This window comes from Haemaphysalis longicornis, unplaced genomic scaffold (genome assembly GCF_048455015.1).
Source record: "Haemaphysalis longicornis isolate Haplotype H1 unplaced genomic scaffold, Haemaphysalis longicornis Haplotype H1 scaffold_9, whole genome shotgun sequence".
NCBI classification, from domain to species: domain Eukaryota; kingdom Metazoa; phylum Arthropoda; class Arachnida; order Ixodida; family Ixodidae; genus Haemaphysalis; species Haemaphysalis longicornis.
The window spans coordinates 19,422,531-19,442,789 of record NW_027526460.1 but is presented as its reverse complement, the minus strand read 5'-3'; the positions used below and the strand labels follow the sequence as shown (position 1 = coordinate 19,442,789).

The window sequence follows — 20,259 nt, the reverse complement described above, 5'->3', positions numbered from 1 at the left end:
AAAAATGCAGAGTGCCTGCAAGCAGCCAATCTGCATTTTTTTTTTGCATTAGTTACCTTTACTTCTAAACTTGTTGCCATAGGTACCGTTGTAATGACTAGACGTTAAGAAGAAAGTGTGAAATATATATATTTTTTCACATTACAGCTTAAGAGTTGCTGACTCATTCTTGATGATTTGGCGTTGTTTTTGTGGAAACACGCCCATCTTATTTTATTTTTTGCCTTGTCAGTGCTTCTCGTGCGAATGCGAGACTTGTTTGCTCACCAAACACATTGATGCGTATCTCTCTTTCCAGGGATCCAGGGAGGCCGTTGTCGGCAGTGCAGATGTAATTTCCACCGACGGACTTGGTTGCCTTTGGTAGTTGAAGGCTACCGCCATTTGAGCTGTTCACCGGCCCCTGTTCTCTGTCGCCTGCAAGATAGAAGAGGAGCTGGAATCGCTATCACTGCAAATAGAATCGCTACCTACAAGCTTCACATGTTCACACGCCGCATCTTAGCCTAAGTGTTCTGTCTGATTGGGCTGGGTTTATGACTGCGCGAACGTGTACCTCATTTTTTTCCCTCTGAGTTCGAATTGCGGCAAGCTTCTCCGAATTTCTCCGATTGAAGTAAGGATGTTCAAGGAAATTTTTGGGATTCTCAGGCAGATGAAAAACAAAGTTATTGATTGACTATGGGGTTTAACGCGCCAACGCTTCGCAGGCGATGGAGGCGCGCCGTAGTGGAGGGCTCCGGATTAATTTTGACCACCTGGGCATCTTTAACGTGCGCCGAAATCTCCAACACACGTTCGTATATGCTCTTCGCCTCCATCAGAAAAGCGGCTGCCGCGGCAGGGAATCGAACCCGCGTCCTTTGGCTTAGCAGCGCTGAGACGAAAAACAAAACTGCAACAATTTGCCATCGGAGTTTCTTCCGTTTGTGTGCATTTTTAGTTTCAAATTAAATTTAGTTTCCTCATCATGTTGTTCGCGTAGCAGCACGGAGGTGCCGCAGCAGTACCAAGTGTCGCAAAGTTAGGCCGCCGTACGACTCCTGCCGGCAGTCTTAAAAAACCGCAACGCCAGCAGTCTTCTAAGCCAAGAGCCGCGTGATAACTCGCCTCCCTGCAGCTGTATTGCCGATTTGAAAACCTGGCATTTGATTAATTTGTTTGCATGCTGCTCACGGCATCGCGAAATAGACGACAAATTGTGCGGCTCAACTCGCAGTGTCGTAAAGCGAGGGAAATAGGCTACGTTCCCGCATACATTTTGTAACCGCATTTGTGCGTGCCTACGGGCACGCAGCAACCTATGAATGCGGCGGGAATTACTTTTACCTCAATGCAAGTCTTCCGTTCCGGCTTTTGTTGTCGTGGCCTTTCTCAGCTTTGCTGCTTTGTACAACGTTTATACTGGGATCAAAGGTGCGTCAGTTCGTCATCATTAGGTGGCAGCCATTAGGTGGCAGAACAAGCGTGTGGTTGGCCTGTTGCCCGAAATTCTGTACTGCGGTCATTTCAAAGCACGAGTTATGATGTGCGTAATTTTTGAGGTTGTTCTTCTGAAAGGCCATTTACTACATACAGCTGTGCCTTCACCGCAACTTCACGCACTCACTAAGTGCAAAGGAAGCGTAGTGCGACTTTTCAAGTACGGATGATCTGTTACTTCTTTCATAAGCTGTGGGGAAGTGCTTTAACCACGCTCAATCACCGGTGGGCTGACCTGTAAGCATTCGTACATTAGTTTTTTCTCCGGGTCTGTAGAACTTGGGTGAAAGAATACCGTGCGCAGCAGCTGTAGCTAGTCTGGTAGTTACATCCATAATCAGTATAAAAAATATACTTCTCCGATTACAATTTGACCCTAAGTAAAAGGTCGCTGTTCACGCATGTTAATGTGAAAACAGGGATCTGAAAACGTTAGAATAAGTGAATGAATGAATGGACTTTGATCAACAAAGGAAACTGGAGGCTCTATGAAAGAAGGAATTGTTTTTTTTATGTTAAACTAGAATTCTTGAAAAATAAATTGTTTCAACGGGCTCAGCGAAGACCACACAGCATGGTTTTTCAAAGTGGGCCTCGTGCGATTGCCTCTGTGTTCGTCATGTGCACTGCTAGGGTATGGGCACCAGTACGTAATCTGTTGCGCAGACCGTGCTGTAGAACGGACGGCAATGCTCTCAGCGATGCGTAGGTTGGCATCCCAACAGACCACTCTGGACCCCATCGTCTTCCCACGGGGACATTGGGGGCTGTGCAAGGAGGTGTCGCGCCTTCTTATGAGCTTCCTTCAGGAGACGGAACTGGGGGACACGTGGTGAGGTGACCACAATATTGACTCATTAGGTGGCGCCCGGGCAAGGGAATTGCCGGTACATCTCGCAGGCTAACCACCTGATCCAAAAACCTGACCACCACCGCCTGACAACCACCACGATCACCATCACCATTTGAGCCATTTCAGTGTGCGCGTTTCATCAGGGGTACTGACTAAAGGGTATCAGCGGGGTTAGGTAACTCCATCCTGTGCATTAACCCGGCGCTTGAACCGTGGTTTCGCGAATAAAAAGTGTCTTTTGGCATTGACGAGAGTCGACTCTGCTGCTACGACAGGAAGGGATTGTGTAGAAAACGGAGACGCGGATTCCGGATCGTTTACCTTTTCGCTTCCATTTCACCACGGGAGGGGGTCGACCGGAGGCACTGCACGTCACCGTGACGTTGTCGCCTTCACGTACGCTTACGTCATTGGGCTCGTGAATCCAGCGGGGTGAAACTGCGAGCAACGGCGTAATATTTTACTGTAGAGTGCATGGATCATCCTCCTCAATACTACTGGGACGTACATTTGGCTAATACTAAACCAGTAATCTCTTGATGCCACGTGATTACTACTGGTATTCACACTGTATTAAGGCGATATTAATACTAATTCACTACCTGCAAGCGCTGTCGTAAATAGGGGTTGGAGGTGGGATGATCCGCCTCAGAATCGAAGGCTGCTTCTATCACTTTTCTGAATTTTTGAAACAAAGTAAAGGGGGGAAAGAAAATACAGGATAGCTTTCGGTAAAACTTGGGTTGATTTAGAATTGAGGTTATGACAGATTTAGTGATACAGTGACACAATTTGCTAGAAAATAGATTGAAATAGCTGTATTCCAACATTTTCTAGAGACATGAAAATATGGCTATAGCAAAACTATTTTCTCCCACAAACAATTATTGTAGGTCTGAAACAGATAATGCATTACATAGATACATTTTTGCACTCGTGCAGAAAAAAAATATGAACAAACCGCATTTGTTATATCGGTTAATTGTTGCAGGTTAATACTGTGGAGCTGATCTGTTTTCACACGTTCTGAATGTGATGGGAACAAAGTGCCAATATTGTCTCTTCGATGATTTCCACTCGGTTAATTGACGCGAACCCAATAGTCGGACGTACCGATATTACTTTTTTTTTTTTTTTTCAAATGAGCCGCGCACCTGTCCGCACTGAAAATAGTGCATCACCGTTTGCTTCGGTTGGAAGCAGCTTAACTACAATATGCGGTTTCATACCAAACGCGCCAATTCATGCGTGCGTAAGTAAACGGAGGCAAACCTACCCAAGACATGTAGGATTTGCGTGTAGGAGTCCGACTTGAGGCCGGCCGCGCCGGTGCAGGTGTAGTTGCCGCTGTCGCCTTCTTCGAGTGGCCCGATGACTAAGGTAGACACATCGGGGAACGTCCTCAGTCGGACACGGCCATCCCGCTCAGAGCCGATCAGCTGGCGGCCGTTCTTGAACCAGCGAAAGTTGACGTTTTGCACCTCCTCTACCGTTGTGCAGCCTACAGATACTTTCGTTCCGACCACCGGTTTATCCGGAAAAGCGAACGGCTGCAGTCGGAGAGACTCGGTGGCTGGGTAAGATAAGAAGGGGCAAAAAAAATAATTTAAGAGGACTTATTTATGGAGAATCTATTAACGCAATGGATGATAATCCTTCGAATACCAAAGTGCAAACGAGGTGAACCCATAGTGCGTACGCAATACTCATTTGTTGTTAAAGATGCTTAGTTATATTCCCGGTAGTTCTTGTTTACAAAAATGCATTTACAATTTATTATTTTATCCCAAGTTTTCGAAGTATACGGCCCTCTTCCGTCTTTGTAGGGTTCGCAAAACTTCCACTATATTGGCTTCAGTTTCCCACTGCTTTCATCTGTAGAAATCGGCGTACGCTGGTGTTAGCGCTTGTTCGCTCTTGTGGGCGCATTCGGGCTCGGATTAAAACGTCGGGCATCGCTCGCTTACCTGGCGTAGCTGCAAGAAGTAAAACCGACAGGACTACGTATGAAGCACACCGTTGATTTCTGCACGACATAAGGTACATACGCTGTCTTTGCGTTGCACCGCGGACAGGGGCTCTCAAATATGAAATGCCTCGGCGAGGTAGTACACTCTAAGGTTTTCGCCCTCGCGTTGATGGTGCGGCGCCATCTGGCCCCAGCGACTGAAAGCTGAGGTGCAAATAAAGAGACAAACTGGAACTTTTGTAGGTTCTCCACAGGTTCTCCTTAATCTTTTTGACTTTCCAGCGTACAGATGCAAGTTATGCTTGCAAAATTGTTGAGTTGTCATTATAAGCGGATTGTACAAGGTGTTGCTTGCTCGGTAGCCACGTAAATTAAGATACCTGTTCATTATAAGTATAGTTACGCCCCTCTAAGAAGAATTTGTGGATGTAAGCTGTGGCGTATTTCTACATTCACATCACTGGGAAGTTGAGGTCCTGAAGCGCGCTTTCTGATTTTATCACCGCAACACACACTGGATAAAAAAATAAACAAAACGTGAACCGTTATCTTAAGGGCGAGGCATTGCTTTAGCTTGAAAATGCTTATAGGGAGCAGTCGAACGCTCCTAAAGACGTTATCGGACTCGCAAAACAATATCGTCTTTTTTTTAGGTAAGCTATTTGCGGTAAATTTTGAGCACGTAAGTCGTTTGAAGCAATGTTCCTGGTTCCGGCCTTCTCACAAAGGGTGTGCTATCCCGAAAGGCTTCAACTGCGTCAAAGCTATCGTGTTATCTGCTCTGCGGTATAGAACTGTGGGCTGCAGCGTTACACGATGATGTACAATTTTGGGCGAAATGCCACCGAAAATTACTGTAAAGTTGCCTAAATGAATCGTTCTTCGCGACACCGGCAATACCCTATGACGTCGGCTTCTACACGAAATATCCGATGCGTGCTGTTTCACAAACGTGCTGTTTCTCATTTTCCAGCTTTCCGCGCAGTTGCGTCCTTTGCACACCCGGGGATCCATGAAACTCTGACTCATAATGCTACTCTTAAGCTACCGTTTTGAAACTGCCACTTCCAAGGCAGTAATAGGGCGGAACAGGTTTTCACCAATATACCAGTATGGTCTGCAGGGTGATGGCAACAGCTCACAGAAGCGGACCGTGTGACAAGAGGGGTTTATTCCAAAGTTTGACGTAATCTGCTCTGGTGAGGAAACAACATTGCAAGAACAGACACTCACCAAAATGAACAACTCATAAAAATAGAGACGTGAACAGGCGATCCGTACGCGCTACGAAACGTCGTTGTTTTCAGTACGCACCCAACCTGCTCGGGCGCGCGCACCCAGGAGAACTTGGTCGCATACTCTCAACATTGGATTGTACTCGGGACTAGCAGCCGCGCATATATAATCATGACAGACCTGAATTTTCGGGGCCACAATAACTACTTCTAGTAATTTCATACTGTTGTCAACTACGTAACTTTTACTGGACTTAACGCAGAGCGTTAGCGTGGCCGCATTGGTGCAACGCTACGTCATCCTCCTGCCCATCTACACTGAGCACCTATGTATCAGTAATGGCCCGCCGCACCCGTACAGGTGTCTATACAGATGGCTGCTCGGCTACTTGGCCACAGCCGTAACGCTGGTACCCTTTCGGCCAGTTTCCCTGCAGAACTGCTTCCGACATGGTCATCTATCTGGAGGAGTATGAGGTCATAATAGAGCTGTCGTTCATTCATCGTTTGTGGGCACCATTTATCACTATCATCAGCTTAGTTGCACTCACTGCAGGACGAAATGCCTCTCCCAAATATCTCCAGCCACGTCTTTCGTACCCACCAAGCTTTCGTAGCTCATCCCTCGATTGAGTCCTTGGCCGACCCTTATTGTATGTACGGTCTATCGGCAGCCACTTCGTAAAGGGAAGGTACTCCTGTTGGCCCCCTCAAAATAGTGCAACTTCCGTGCCTTTGGTTGGTGTCCCGCGAACTGAGTCGAAAACGCGGTAGCAGGTGCACTTCGTAATCTGTTCATCCACGTCGTTACAGAAGGTGTTCGAGAAGGTACCCACGTGGTTGCGACTTTGTGGCATTCACGTTAGTCCACGTCACTGGGCTCCTGCATCCAGCGTAGCGAGACGGTGGACAACGACGTACATCCTTCCGTGGACTAAGGAGCTATTGGCTGAAAGGAGGTAGAAGAGGTGCAAGCTTCCGGTTCCAGTAGCTCATGGATGGCCGCCAGCCGATAGCTTTTGAACGGGTTGAGCATACCTTGCCAAGTACTTACGCTGATGAATCTACGAATCACTCGAGGAAGCGGCAGGGCAAAGTTCACATGTGTTGCCACAGCGGACACCAAATCCGGCTGCAAGCTGCGCTGCTCCAGGCACTCTACGGCATGAATTCGCGTCGTCGCATCGGCTCACCTCTTTCCTTCAGGCTTCGTGAAAACTATCTGTCGGTACTCAGAACGCGTTCAACACATCACTGTCTATCGCCGACCCTATCGCACACTGCCTGCAGCACTACGTTCGATTCTAGTTCTCCAGAGGCAGTACAGAACATTTTTGCACACAATGCCGTAAAAAGTAAGCGGGACATTGGCGAAAGAAAGGCTAAAGAAAGAAAGAACGGGGAGGCCTGGCTACTGGTCAGTTTAGCCTAGCAACCTGTCTGTGAATTTACGGCACTCCAACAAAGTTTTAAAACCACCACAAAAGTTGCTTCATCAATCCTATTATCAATCAATAAATCAATCAATCAACCAATCGATCAATCAATGGAATCCACGTTCGTTACTTTTGGACACGTGGGAGGAAGCGCAAAGGATCTGGTGTTTTGATCGTTCACACGCGAGGGAATCAGCCGCGATTGGACCGGGCTGTAAGGCGTATCGCTACTGAGCACAAGGCCTTGAGTTCGATTCCCAATCGCAGCTTTTGCTTTTAGGGAGAGAAAAAATGCCCGTGCGTGGAGATATAAATTTCAACGAACACAAAGGGTCCCCAGGTGGTCTGCGCCTCGTAGCTGACAACCAGCTTCGCCGCGTAAAATCCCATTTGGTTTTTTAACTTTCAGGTGAACACCTCCGTCCTTTGCCTGTTATGTCAATCGTCGTATGGGCGATGTTTTACTGTGTTTGCGGCGGTTGTAATTGAGCTTCACTGCAACGCAACCGTACATCAGAGGGGGTTTAATAATAGCTGTATATCGGAAAAATTTCGGCACTTCTGCAAAGTATACTTGCAGCCGGGTGCCACAACTGAGGACCTTCCCAGCTATGGCGACGTATAGTAGCCCGAATGATGCGCAGCGGCGAAATGTTCCAGCGGCCATGGTCTCGGAAGTGCCAGCGTGCGCACGGGCAAGGGAAGAGACATGCGGCGCGGTCCTCTGCGGGGTATAACTTGTGGCTGCGGTACCCAGGCCACCGTAGGGGCGGGCGTACGGCTCCGTACCGCCTGCTATTGTCTTTAGCAAAGGAGATGTGTGGTAACTGTACATCTGCTTTTATTACACCGGGTCTTACTTTGTACGAGAAGTCTCCAGCGACGCGATAGGACATGATGCCGTTCTGGTGAGACTTTTTACGTGTTGGAAAGCAATTGATGTGCGCCTTCTGCGTAAAAGCGTAGCCGGCCTTTAATTTTTAACCCGAAAGTGTTTTATGCCGGGGTCCACCAAGATCTTACTGACGTCATATCCGTCTCAGAAAGACATCGCGAGAAAAACTGATTGACGAGGCTGCGCCTGGATTTGAACCACGAACCCTTTCGATGCAACGGGAGGTACGAAACGCGCTCCCGACTGTGCTGTGAACAGACGCGTAAACAGGACTACAAACGCGCCTTATATGCTTTCCTTCAGATGGTGCTGCCGTCTAGGAGAGGCGATGCGAAGTAGTCGATCATGACGCTAATGAGCGTCGACAGTTTGCGCCTCGATGCCAGAGCCTACATGTACGGGGGACGCTCAGCGGGGGACGCTGTAAGGCAACGACCACGGAGTGAGATCGACGCAGACTTGCCAATGTCGCGCTCGTGGCACGTTCGTGGCAAACAACGGACAGATTATCAACGATGCAACATTCCATTCCACAGTGGGTTCAAGCCAGGCCCTTCCTGTATAATCCAGCGTCTTCCACTAGTTCTCTTTGAATGCTGGAGATATTTTGTTGAGCAACCTCTAAATGAAGCCCGCTCATCAGCCTCTGTGCCCTTGTGGTAGTCGTTGGTTGTGATGCCAACGACCTGAGTTCCAGCCACAGCGGTTATAAATATGTTCGGAATTGTAGTTTTTTTGGGCGGATTCGACGCGTTGCTTACATGCATGAGGAGTGTTTGACATCACTTTTATTGGTTTAGGTGTGAAACAGGCCCACTCACAGCGTTTAATTACGTTTTCTATCGCGCCACAAGCGCCGGGCTTATACAGTACCTGCGTGTATGGGAACAGAAGTCACATCAACGGTACGTTGTCACCTTACTGCTTCCATCTTTGCGCAGATTTAAAGATCACAAAGATTATGCAGGGTACGTCAGCAGCGAATTCCCCGGTGAATATGCGAAATACAGTGATAACTTTCCGAGATTTACTGGTTCGTCATTTTCGGGACAGGATCAAAGTCCACGGTCATTCGTGGCTCTATGAGGGCCTTGCAAATTGTAGTATTTTGGGTAAGAACGGCAAATGGCTACATTTATTGTTTACGACCAGTCTATTTTGACGCGGATTATTTAGCATTTACTTTGGAGGCTTCTGCGGGGGCTTGCAGTGATGCAAAAAAATTAGCAGTGTCTTAGCTCAGCTATGCCAGGATATATGTAGCGTGAGCTAAGCAATCCAATCCAATCCACTCAGCAACATAGTTCAGCAATCCAATTCAATCCACTCCACTCCACTCCACTCCACTCCACTCCACTCCACTCCACTACACTACACTCCAATCCAGTCCAATCCAATCCAGTCCAGTCCAGTCCAGTCCAGTCCAGTCCAGTCACTACTCCTCGCGCATGCGCAGCACAGCTGTCCAGGAGCCACGCAAAACGGCTGTCAAGCGGCTCCGACGCAGCGTCATACTTGGCTACTGCGCAACGGAGACGCGAACAGCTGGGCACGCGCCGGTGCCGGTGCGCCTGCCGCGGCTATGACTTCACTCCTCCGGAATTCGCAGACCGGCGAATGTGCATATCCAGTTCTCTACATACGCGTACCGCAATTGGATTGGATTTCGAATCCAATCCAACCCAATACAATACAATTTAATTCAATACAATACAAATCCAATCCAATGCTCCTCGTTCCGCACCACGGCCCATCAGGGTCCACGCGAAACTGCTCAACCCCGGCCAGTGTAGCTTAATCTACAAAATAAACCTGCCCGAAAACTTCGTTTCATTCTTCATTTATTGCGCTTATTCTTTTCCTAATTATCTATCGTGCGATTACATAGCTACAAGCGAAAGTTCCCCGTCGTCACGGCGACGACGCGTATGCGGCGACAGTTCTGTGGGGCGCCTGCTTGGTGTCCTCGGCGACGTCGCGCATGCCCATCTGCGTCCTCATGTCCTCGGGCATGCACGTCCGGCAGCGCTCGTCGATGATGCAGCAGCACACGGCGTCGCTCAACACGTTCACCACCGTGATCAGCCGGTCCCTGCAGCGCGCACACATGCAGCGTCACGGAGAGAACGCCACCAACGGCTACGTCTTCTCACAGTTTTAGCGATGCGAACATGTTCGTGTGCGCGTGGTGAGTACGGTCTGGATTATCGTAGGTGATAGCGCTAAAACGCTAACGTCGCTACTGGTACGCGCGGTTATTCGTGCAGACCCGATAAAGCTAGCAGCTGCGTTTGTTAATTCTTTGTAAAAGCTATATACGTGTAAATCTTACGTAGGGCACAAGGTTGCTTCAGCCACACTTTTTGCAATGCCCGGCAATAACTACAGTCCTCTTCATGAGCTTTTAACCCTTTCAGACGCCGCTCGTTATTTCCCGAACAATTTTTTGTTGTTTCTATGCTCTGTATCATACCAAATAAGATGAATAGGCAGATAACTGACCCAAACACAATCTCAGTTTTTTTTTTTTTTTTTTTTTACAGTCGTACAGAATCGTGTACAATGCGTCACAGAGGTCAGGAGCGTCAAGTAGTGCTAAATATTTCCACATACGTATATATTTGTGTGATGTGCACTGTTTCTATATTTTTTAAGGCCGCAGGTCTTTTGACAAAACGAGGAGAAAGTTGAAAAAGCTCACCCGCTGAAGCTGTTGCTGGCGTTGCCATTTTGTTTGTTTACGCTCTTAGTAATCTTACTAGCCACCAGATGGCCCTAAAATCTTCATTTTTAGTCGAAGGATACAAAATTATGCCAAAATAGCGAAAACTTTCAGCTTTGGTATTTCTTTTTGTAAAAAAACCGCAGGATTGAAATGTACACAGTTGTGTACATAGCGTCTGAAAGGATTGAAGCAAAAGCGTTAAATGGCCCGTTAGCGGAAAAGGTGGAATCCGTAACGGAAAAACGGATCCTTCGCAGGCATTCCAGCACGAGGCGTTTTATAGCGCAAGCCTAAACCACGGACTAAACTCTGCAGTAGCGACACTCGGCTACTTCGGCAGCGTTTTACAGCACGAAGCGTTCCACAGCGCGCGAGCTTTAAATTCGGCAGTAGGGAGTAGTGGTCGTACACAGTGGTGGTACACTGCAGATGAAGACAATGGAAGAACATGCGGAGAAATTTACCCTCGTCGACAACCCTCAATTACACGGCGCCAGGAACAAGCAGCGGTGGAACGCGCGGGAGGCTGATCGGATCCATCAAAGAGTTAAGCCGGATCGCTGAGTGTCCCAAGCGGCACGATTTGAAACCATTTGTCAACGGGAGGTGGACGCAAAGCGTTTCAGGCGCTCAACAGGATAATCCTGCATTTCCATTCACAACCTATAAGCAGTGCTCAGGTGTCCGCGGCACCTTTTCTTTCGTGAATGTTGTGCGAGGAAAGCTTGCAAAATGATTCTCATGATGTTTCCGAACTTTAGAAGTACCACTAGCCTGCATAAATGGCGACCTAATTTAGGTTCGCAAGAAGGATAGTGCCAAAGATTTTAAAGGATTGCAGACCCTTCAGCCTACTCTGATTGTATACAAGCTGGCCGAAGTGCTCCTTAACCGCATAGATTTCAGTAATGGTCGCCATTATGGCAGGCAGTAATCAAAACAGGTCGCTGAACCTCAAGCTTGTAGACTAAGCTTGCATGTCGCAACATGCGACTTCTTCCCCCCAACCTCGCCTCACGTAATGGAATTTAATTTTATACGGGGTTGTTTCGACCGGAACCAGTTTTAAAGTTTCCCGCGTCCTCCTCCGGCCACGAGTGCTCACATAATCCAGTCGGTGAGCACGCTGACCCCGATGCTCCGCGATGGCAGGCCGAGGAGCTGCATGTTGAGGATGATGGCCAGCTCATTCTGGCCGGGCACGCTCGCCGTGGCGCTGCTCACCATCATCGTCACAGTGCTGCAAGCCGCGCGAACAGCAGTCCATTGCAGTAAGTTCCATCTCGTCACTGTACAGCGCCAGTCAGAAAATTAACACGGTGCTTATTAAAGAATAAAGCTCACGGCCACTGTATATGTGAATATTTTCACTACCTTGGAATACGGTTCCCTTGCTATATATTATTATCGTTACCAGTTCTCAAACCATTGAGGTTTTGACTCAGGTAGCGGCAAGTTAGGGACAAGTAATATACCGTACTCTGAGCTATTGACTGTCACATACATAGTCTTCAGAAAATACCAGGTGACACGGCTGTTCAAGCGCTCACAAAGTCAGGCGAAGTTGTCTACTGTCCACTGAACGACATATGATGGTGAACTAAAAAAAAAAGGAGTTGTGGTAACTCTTCTCCCTTGAGCGTCTGTGAGAGCGACTTTCTTGATTCCAGGTGGGCTTTCTAGTGCAAAAGCTCCACAAATGTCTAACCGAAGGATACCTTCGTCAAAATTTCAAGCACTTAGGCGAAAATGCTTCATTGCCAACATTTAAAAAGCATCTTTCTTAAGTCACAAATTGTGTGTGTGTGTGGGGGGGGCGGGGGGGGGGGGGGGGTAACTGTTTGGCGGCCAGTGTCGCATACTATAACCGAATTCGTTTTAGGGGCGAAGCACCTTACGACCTCGCTTACACAGTTTTGCGCATGCGCGAGGAGCATTGGATAGGATTGGATTGAATAGGATTGGAATTGGATTGGATTGGATTGGAATTGTACATACTGTACACACGCGTTGTCACTTATTTACATGCGCGAGTGGGCAATGCCACGGGTTATTTACGGTAAGAACGATCCCCAGTGCTTCGTCCACCCGTCATGATTCACTTCGTGGAGATGCGTGAATTTTTTTTTTCACCGCATCGCTTGTAGGTTTTTTTTTCTGCTGCTTGTCTGTTCGCGTTGTTGTCAAAATATTTCTTTTGTTGTGCTCGCCGCGTTCACTAGCGGGTTCTCCGTCATAAACTCGTAAAACATTTTCAATAGATGCGTTAAATTTCACGTATACTGTTGGTGAAAGCTGCTTCAAGGAAAAAGCAGTTAGCTCTGTCCTTGTTTGCCATGCCCATCAGCAGTGCCGACGTCGAGGGCGTGTTTTCACTCAGGAACGTCGTGAAGTCCCGCTGTAGAAAGCAGAATGAACAACCCCATATTGAGCGACCTCCTCAACGTACGTGGACTGAAGTTCGAGGTGTATACTACCTAGACTTCCAACCGACCGCATCGGTGTTTTAGCTTTTCAATTCGAAACTTGTATGGGTCAGCCGAGGTTGAAGTTGAGGATTTTCAAATGCGGTAAACGTATGCGACAATGACTCTGTATAGCTTAGGTACGAAATAAAACGTTGGGGTATCAAAAGTAAGTAAATCTTTCACCGGACTGATTCCGTAACTGACGAGCGTGCATTGAACAGGGTTGTGGCTACCTATATAGCATAAGTGCTCCCTTTTATAGTTTCACCTATTTTCGTGATACAAAATATCAAATGTTGCCTTTACTTCCTGATCGTACTTGAGTGACGTTTTCGTCTAATTGTAATTACAATACTACCTCGAAAAATCGGCTAAGTCGAAATTTTCCGCGGCACCAAACCATTTCCTTTACGTCCCATGCATTTGTTGCCATTTATTTCAGAGTATGTTTGGGACAAACTATGGATATCTTGAAATCTTGACGGAGAGTGGAACGAAAATTTTGCCGCAAAGACGGTTTCACAAGATTCCCGCGATGCTGCCGTGCCCAAGTCCCTCGATTTTGTTCTCGTTTAGCCGCGCCTACCACAAGGCCGATGTTTTCCAGGAACGGGAAGTCTGAGCCTAAAATCATATCAACTTCGTCAAGCAACGCTGTGGCACGTCATGTGGCGGTAGAGACATGCGAAGAGGTGCAGTGTACTAGAAGGTAGAGGTGGTTTGTACGGGGAAAAACCCAATAGGGAGCGTGGGTTCCTTTTACGATGAAAAAAAATTGTATGGAGCCCGGGCGGTCCCTGTTGCAGCCAGCGCCTCCTATAAGTTTTTAAACCAAACTCAACAATTAATTGAAGGGTTTTATAAACCTTCATGCCATAAAATAAGTACATAAGACTATTTGAAGTAATAATAAGGATTTCTTTAACAAACAAAACTTTTAAACTTTTTTTGCAAACTCGATTGACATTTCATGGCAGTTCGCGCAACTTTGCATATCTCGAAAATCCGCTTATCTCGAAATATTTCCCGGTTTTTACTACTTCGAGTTAACGAGGAACTTTTTTCAAGAGTGTGAGCAATGCTGGAACTCACGCGTCTTAAGGGTTTCTTAAAAAAAAATTAGCAGTGGCTTAGGTCGGCTATGCCAGGATATACGTAGCGTGAGCTAAGGTTCAGCTGGTTACTCTTAGCTTTCCTGGTTGTCTCGGATTAGCTTGATTATCACGCTTACTGCTGGTTCAATGACACACTCATGGTATACGCGTTATGTGACACATGTATATTTATCAAGCGGCTCCAGCGCAGCGTCACCAATCGCCCCAGAGCTAAGCTGGTTCCACAGGCGCACGCCAATGTTGCTGCGACGCCAGAGCCATCGGTTCCACACCCGGCCACCCCTCGCGTGATCATCAAGTGGACCGGGCCACCACGTGCGGAACGGAGGTCGGCGAAGACGCTGGGCGCGTGGGGTGTGTGAGAGACGCCGGGTAGCAAGCAACGTTCTGTGCGCCGTGTGACGTCACTGCTCCTCGCGCATGCGCAGCACCGCTTTCTAGGAGCTACGCGAAACTGCTCAACCTCGTCCAATGTAGCTCACGCTACAAAAGTTCGCCGCGTTTTTAGGGCTTCGTTTGGATTATTTCCTTGTTAGCTCGGCCGCATCTGGTCACCCAGCCTGTTGTTTTAATAACAAACGTCTTAATTCGACGTTATTGCGCTTCGCTAGCTTCACCGGCGAGCAAAGCAGCAGCGTCCTCGCTCAGTCGGAGCTATAGCCGGCGCACCTTGTGACGATGACGTCGAGGAATGTGATGCTGTATCCGTTGCGCTGCGCGAAGAAGACTGTGTTGATGGCCATGTAGATGGCGGTGCCGTCCTTGTTGAACATGGCCCCCAGAGGGGCGAACAGGCGCACCACCAGCGGACTCAGGCCCACCTTCTCCTCGAGCGACGACACGGCGCTCACCAGCGTCATGTTGCTGCAGGGGAGGAGCACGTAGCAGAGACGGTAAAGTTAGTTGCTACACGAAGCATTGCAAAGGTAGAGGGGCCTCAGTCCGTGATGCCAACGTTTCGACAAAAACTGTGGTTGATTCATCTGTCAGAGGAATCGATAAAACACGAAAGTGAAATGTGGAGCGAAATCTGCAGCTGAGCATGATTTGCGTGTCGGCGGCTGTTTTGTGGCTGTGCTTGTCGAGCGACGTCCTGCTGGCAGATCGCTTCTGCAAAGGTGTACTGGCGTCATTTCCGTGACGGATATGACGTCAGTGAAACCTTGGTGCATCCCGGCTTAGAAGACTTTCGTGTTAAAATATCAAACCCGAAAACGAACAACCCTATGTATCACGTACTCTTTAGTGGTAAAGGTTGCTTCCCCGCAAGAAGACCCAGTGGGCAGGGGTGCACCCTTTACAGGCCGCTTGCTTCGTTTTACTGGCGTCATTTTGGTGGTGGATAGGACGTCGGTGAAATCTTTGTGTATCCCAGAACAAAACACTTTCGTGTTAAAAAGGCCTGCCTTTGCCAGTATTCTTGTCTCGTTTGATCATTCTGTATAGTACAGATAAGTAATACACGATAGTCGTCATCGCGGCGAAGGGCCTCCCCCGTTATCTGCTGGCCGGCACCGTCCTCGGAGTGCCCGGGACGAGAAGCGGATCAATCGATTTCCTCATGTATTCAAGGGCCCTGGGTCCGAAGGTAGCCTGCCAACGGTGGACTGTCCAGGACTGCCAAGTCGGGGATACCCAAAGGGACCCTTTAACAATGTACAAGCCTGTCGGACGAGTAGTTCTGCAGTGTTGTTGCGATTCCGCAAGTTCACAGTGGTATCTGTGAAGTAATAGGCAGGTGCCTTTGGGGGTAATTCTCGACCCGGTGTCCGTCCACCGCCCGGTGCGTGGCATTTCTTTGAAGGGGGAGCGCGCATACTACACCTGGAGCTGGTGCCGAAGGCGGTGATGAGGGTGATGCCCATGTTGGCGAAGAAGCTCCGGTAGCGGGCGCGGCTGAAGACGAGCAGCAGCGTGGGCAGCGTCAGGGTGGCGTGGATGGCCAGCGCCAGGACGAGGCTCATCAAGTACGCCTCCAGCTGCCGCGTGGCAGAGATGAACTCGCTCGTGCGCAGCGTCTGCGACGTCAGCAGGAAGCAGATGCCGATCGGGAAGTACCTGCGGGCGCATTCACCGTCGTCGTCATCACTCAGGGAGGACGAAAACGTTTCCTGGCAGTTAACCGCCTGCAACACCTTCTAAGGTCCTGCCTCAATCCGTTCCTTCCTTCCGCTGAATGGTCGCATATTTGCGTCCCGCCAAGTTTTAGCACGGTGAGCTACATTCAGGATATACCGGCAAAAAAGTTTGCTTGGGAAAATAAAACGCAGAGCTACATGTAAAAGCGATTGATTGATTGATTGATTGATTGATTGATTGATTGATTGATTGATTGATTGATTGATTGATTGATTGATTGATTGATTGATTGATTGGTTGATTGATTGATTGTAGGGTTTAACGCGCCGACGCAACGCAGGCGATGAGGCGCGCCGTAGTGGAGGGCTCCGGATTAATTTTGACCACCTTGGGATCTTCAACGTGCACTGAAATCACGTACACAGGGGCGTTTTTGCTTTTCGCCTCCATCAGAAAAGCGGCCGCCGCTGTCGGGAATCGATCCCGCGTCCTCGGGCTCAGTACATGTAAAAGCGGTGCGTGCCTCTGGCTGGGAATTTAGCACGCCAGTCTTTGCCAGAGGTCGTTTCTGCTCATCTCGTCTAGCGGGGAAGCAACCGCCTGGCAGCCTTAGGGCGTCTATTTGGGCACTCAGAGACGTTCAGTTTGCCTGCACAGCTCGTTGGAAGTGCTTTGGTGTCATTGGAGTTCTTTTCAGGCCTAAAGCTTCTTCTTGGGCCGTTAGCCGCAGCACCTGTTTTCAACTTGACCTATATGTGCAGGCGCGTCGACCTGCGTACCACATGATGGCGTTCCCGATGGTGAGCATGGCATCGGTGACGGCCACGAACAGCTCGAGCAGGGTGTAGTTGGTCTCCGAGACGCTGCTCAGCATGGCCCCGAATAGCAGGCTGAACACGATCACGCCCATGTAGTTTGGCACGGTCAGCCGACGCGTCGTGTACTGCACGGCCCCCTCCACGCTTCCGCCGTCTGCTCACGCAAGGGAACCACAGATGCATTATGCTGGGTGTGAACTTTGAAGCATTGAAACGTGTATGAGACTGGAGGGCAAGGAATTGGTAACACAATGTAAAAAATGGCAGCATCTTCACTCCGTGGATGATGGCGAGGGTGCGGAGTACGGGGACTCGAAATGACATCCAAATGGCGCCTCGAGTGACATTCGATTTGAGCCGTGAGCTGCACCTTGATTATTCCTTAAATTAAACTGCAACTCACGGCTCAAATCGAATTTCGCTTGATTTTCGCTTGATGGTGGTGTGCGCACGGATTGACGCGGACGGACATTGGGAGGTCCTAAGGTACTCCGCACCGTTACAGACGAGGGAGTGAGCGACTCTCGGGTACTAACTCACGGTCGTAGCCCAGTGGGTAAGCCGACTGACACTAACTCTCCCTGATCTACCAGACACAGGCTCGAATCCTGCCGGTGCCTGTGTGATTTTTTGCGATTGTAAATGCTATGCGCACGGACGCGGACGGAGATTGCGCGGTCCTAAGGTACTCTGCACCTAATAAAGCACCTCTGGTCGGTATGCATGTTGAAGATGTTTATACAAAAACTACGAACGTTCTTTCCTTCAGCGTTTTTTTTTTTTTTTTTTTTTTTTCAATACTACCACTGGAAATTCACGGGAAAAGGTAATCGGCATGCAGTTTTGTTATCTGTTGACTATGTAAGGCGCAACAAACTCACCTCCTTCCTCGGAGGTGTTACTTTTGACATCTGTGTATGGCTGAAAGATAAAAAAAGGCAGCATTGGTAGATTTCTGTTTTCCACATCGCAGCGTACTTTACAGCGGCTTCATCAAAAGTTCGTCTACTCACTGTGAAGATAAACGACTCCATCAAATTGCTCGGAATCACATTCCTGGAGGAAAAATAATACAGGTTATTTCGATACTTCTACAGGACTTATTCGCCGCATATTTACGTGGCTAAGGTAGTAATGGTTAACAAAATGAGTTTTTATGAGTAATTCCGCCCAGTTACCCTTCCAAACCGTGTCGCGGCGCCACCACTGCATTTTAAAAAGCGCGCTCCTTTATCATTTCGATGAGGGACGAACGATGGCGCCACATGGATTGCAGCTGCCCAAACTGCGAACTACTTTTGAAACGGGGGCGGGAGTGTATTCACCAACGACTCGCGAAACCGTGCACTGCAGAGACCTTTAGCAATGCACAGACAACGTTTTCGTCGCCCTGAACGTAATGTTATGTTGTGCATGGCATAGTTTAATAAAACTATTCCGCATTGCACGCGTCTGTTTTCCGTACGAACTGCTTCCTCTAACCCAGGTGCTACTGCAACCCACATATGGCGAGGTTTATTAATATTAGCACGCCGCTGCATAATATTCCTGTGACAAAAAAAAAAAAAAAAACTTCGAGCGAATGAACATTTGCATTGCAGTGTTTTCTAAATATCTCTATTGAATTTTGCATCGTATTGCACTCGTTTTACCACATTTATCGGAAGTGTTGGTATCTAGACGTACGCAAGAACATAGATATCCCTGGCGCCGTTGCGCCAATTCGGCCAAAAAGATAATGTTGAACATTCAGCGCACACGAAGGGGGACAAGGGAGAAAAACATGGACACGCGCTTGTCCGTGTTTTCTTTTTTTGCCCCGGTCTGTGTGCGCTAGGTGTTCAAGATGAATCAATTCCAACTATGCCGCGGCTCGCTGTGATGCGAAATGATAAAATACTATACAATAAATGGTGATACCCGTTGAACTCAATTTTTCAATAAACTTGGACGTGTAGCGATGTATTTTTAATAGCGGAGCTGTTTATGCTTAAGCTTCGTCCGTGTCGTTAGCAAAAAAAAAAAAAAAAAGAACCAAGAAAATACTGCGCCGCTTGCAGCGGGTGCACCACCGCAGATAGGGTATTATAACAGTGAAGACGGCTTTCGTGCCTGGTCGAGTGGGAGCACAGTAGGCATGTGCGTACGCGCACCCCTATACCATTTTAAAGGTGATAGTCTTTCTTGGGCGACAAAAACGCACAAAATTGAAGCTTTTACTAGTGGTGCAAGGCTGGATAAACAGCGGAGCTGGGGGTCGACCTACCTTGTTTCCTCTTTGGATCCGCTGTCAGTGGGAGGGACCGGCCGAACGGCGTTGTAAAATTCGGCTAAAACTTGGCTTCACCCCTCAACACTTAGCCTAGCCTAGCAAGAACATCGCAAGACCTAAAACTTAGCGAGGCCGGAAGAAGCTAGGTCGACCCCCATCTCCGCTGTTTCTCCAGCCTTGCACCACAGGTGCAACATGCGCCAATTTTTTTCGTCGCTCATTTCTCCCTAAATCATCGCTATAATATCCTCTTTCAGGTAACCGCTGTCCAACGAGGCTGTGCCCTCTTATCGTCGTCATCGCAGTTCAGCCCGTACGCACGTGCGGATGCGTGCATACCTGGCGATGTCGAGGAGGATGTCGACGTACTGGGCCTTTCCGCGAATGGGCGGCACCTCGGGCAGATCAATGCGCAGCCCCGGGTCGCCCGGGTTGAGGGTGAGCGCGAGGGCGAAGGCGACGGCCAGGGCGAGGACCTTGCTGGCGATGAAGAAGCCGAGCGCCCAGAGGCACATGCGGCGGGCCGCCGCCAGGCCCACGTACGCCATGCTGGTCGCCAGCATGCACGTCACCAGGGGGATCACCACCACGCTGGCCACGCGGAGGAGCACCTCGCCCGGGAACGCCATGTACGACAGCTGCCGGTTCGTCCACGCGCCTGCACGGTACGTGCAGCCCTGCTCGTGTATTACCTTCTAACCCCATTAATTAAGGCGAAGCTTTCTTTCCCGCACTGGCGACAGTCCGCACTAAAAAACGCGCTGCAGGGGAGCCAACCGTCTCTGACGATGATGATGATGATGATCGTGGGTGACGTGGAAAATGGTTGAAAGGCGAAGTTTTCTCTGGCCGAAATTCAACGGTCGTCTTAGTCCGAAGGCAAAATCCAGTTTGTTACGCAGAAAACTCACT

General features: G+C 48.8%; 1 protein-coding gene across 1 annotated transcript; it reads right to left on the bottom strand.

Moving 5' to 3' along the window:
* Positions 1–9,722: 9,722 nt before the first annotated feature.
* Positions 9,723–20,007, bottom strand: LOC144152220 (neutral amino acid transporter B(0)-like). The gene is made up of 8 exons (XM_077683448.1): positions 19,687–20,007; positions 18,089–18,131; positions 17,957–17,996; positions 17,037–17,229; positions 16,003–16,236; positions 14,848–15,042; positions 11,701–11,835; positions 9,723–9,962 (listed from the first exon to the last, which is right to left on the bottom strand). The coding sequence occupies exons 1-8, from the start codon at positions 19,974–19,976 to the stop codon at positions 9,782–9,784; spliced, it is 1,311 nt and encodes a 436-aa protein (XP_077539574.1). The 5' UTR covers positions 19,977–20,007; the 3' UTR covers positions 9,723–9,781.
* Positions 20,008–20,259: the final 252 nt, after the last annotated feature.

Excerpts from the sequence above, each read along its gene's own strand:
- LOC144152220 (XM_077683448.1), bottom strand. The coding sequence starts at position 19,976 with ATGGCGTTCCCGGGCGAGGTGCTCCTCCGCGTGGCCAGCGTGGTGGTG. Across the intron at positions 18,132-19,686 it reads ATCCTCCTCGACATCGCCAG|GAATGTGATTCCGAGCAATT; the intron begins GTATGCACGCAT and ends TTTTTCCTCCAG. Across the intron at positions 15,043-16,002 it reads GCCTTCGGCACCAGCTCCAG|CAACATGACGCTGGTGAGCG; the intron begins GTGTAGTATGCG and ends CCTCCCCTGCAG.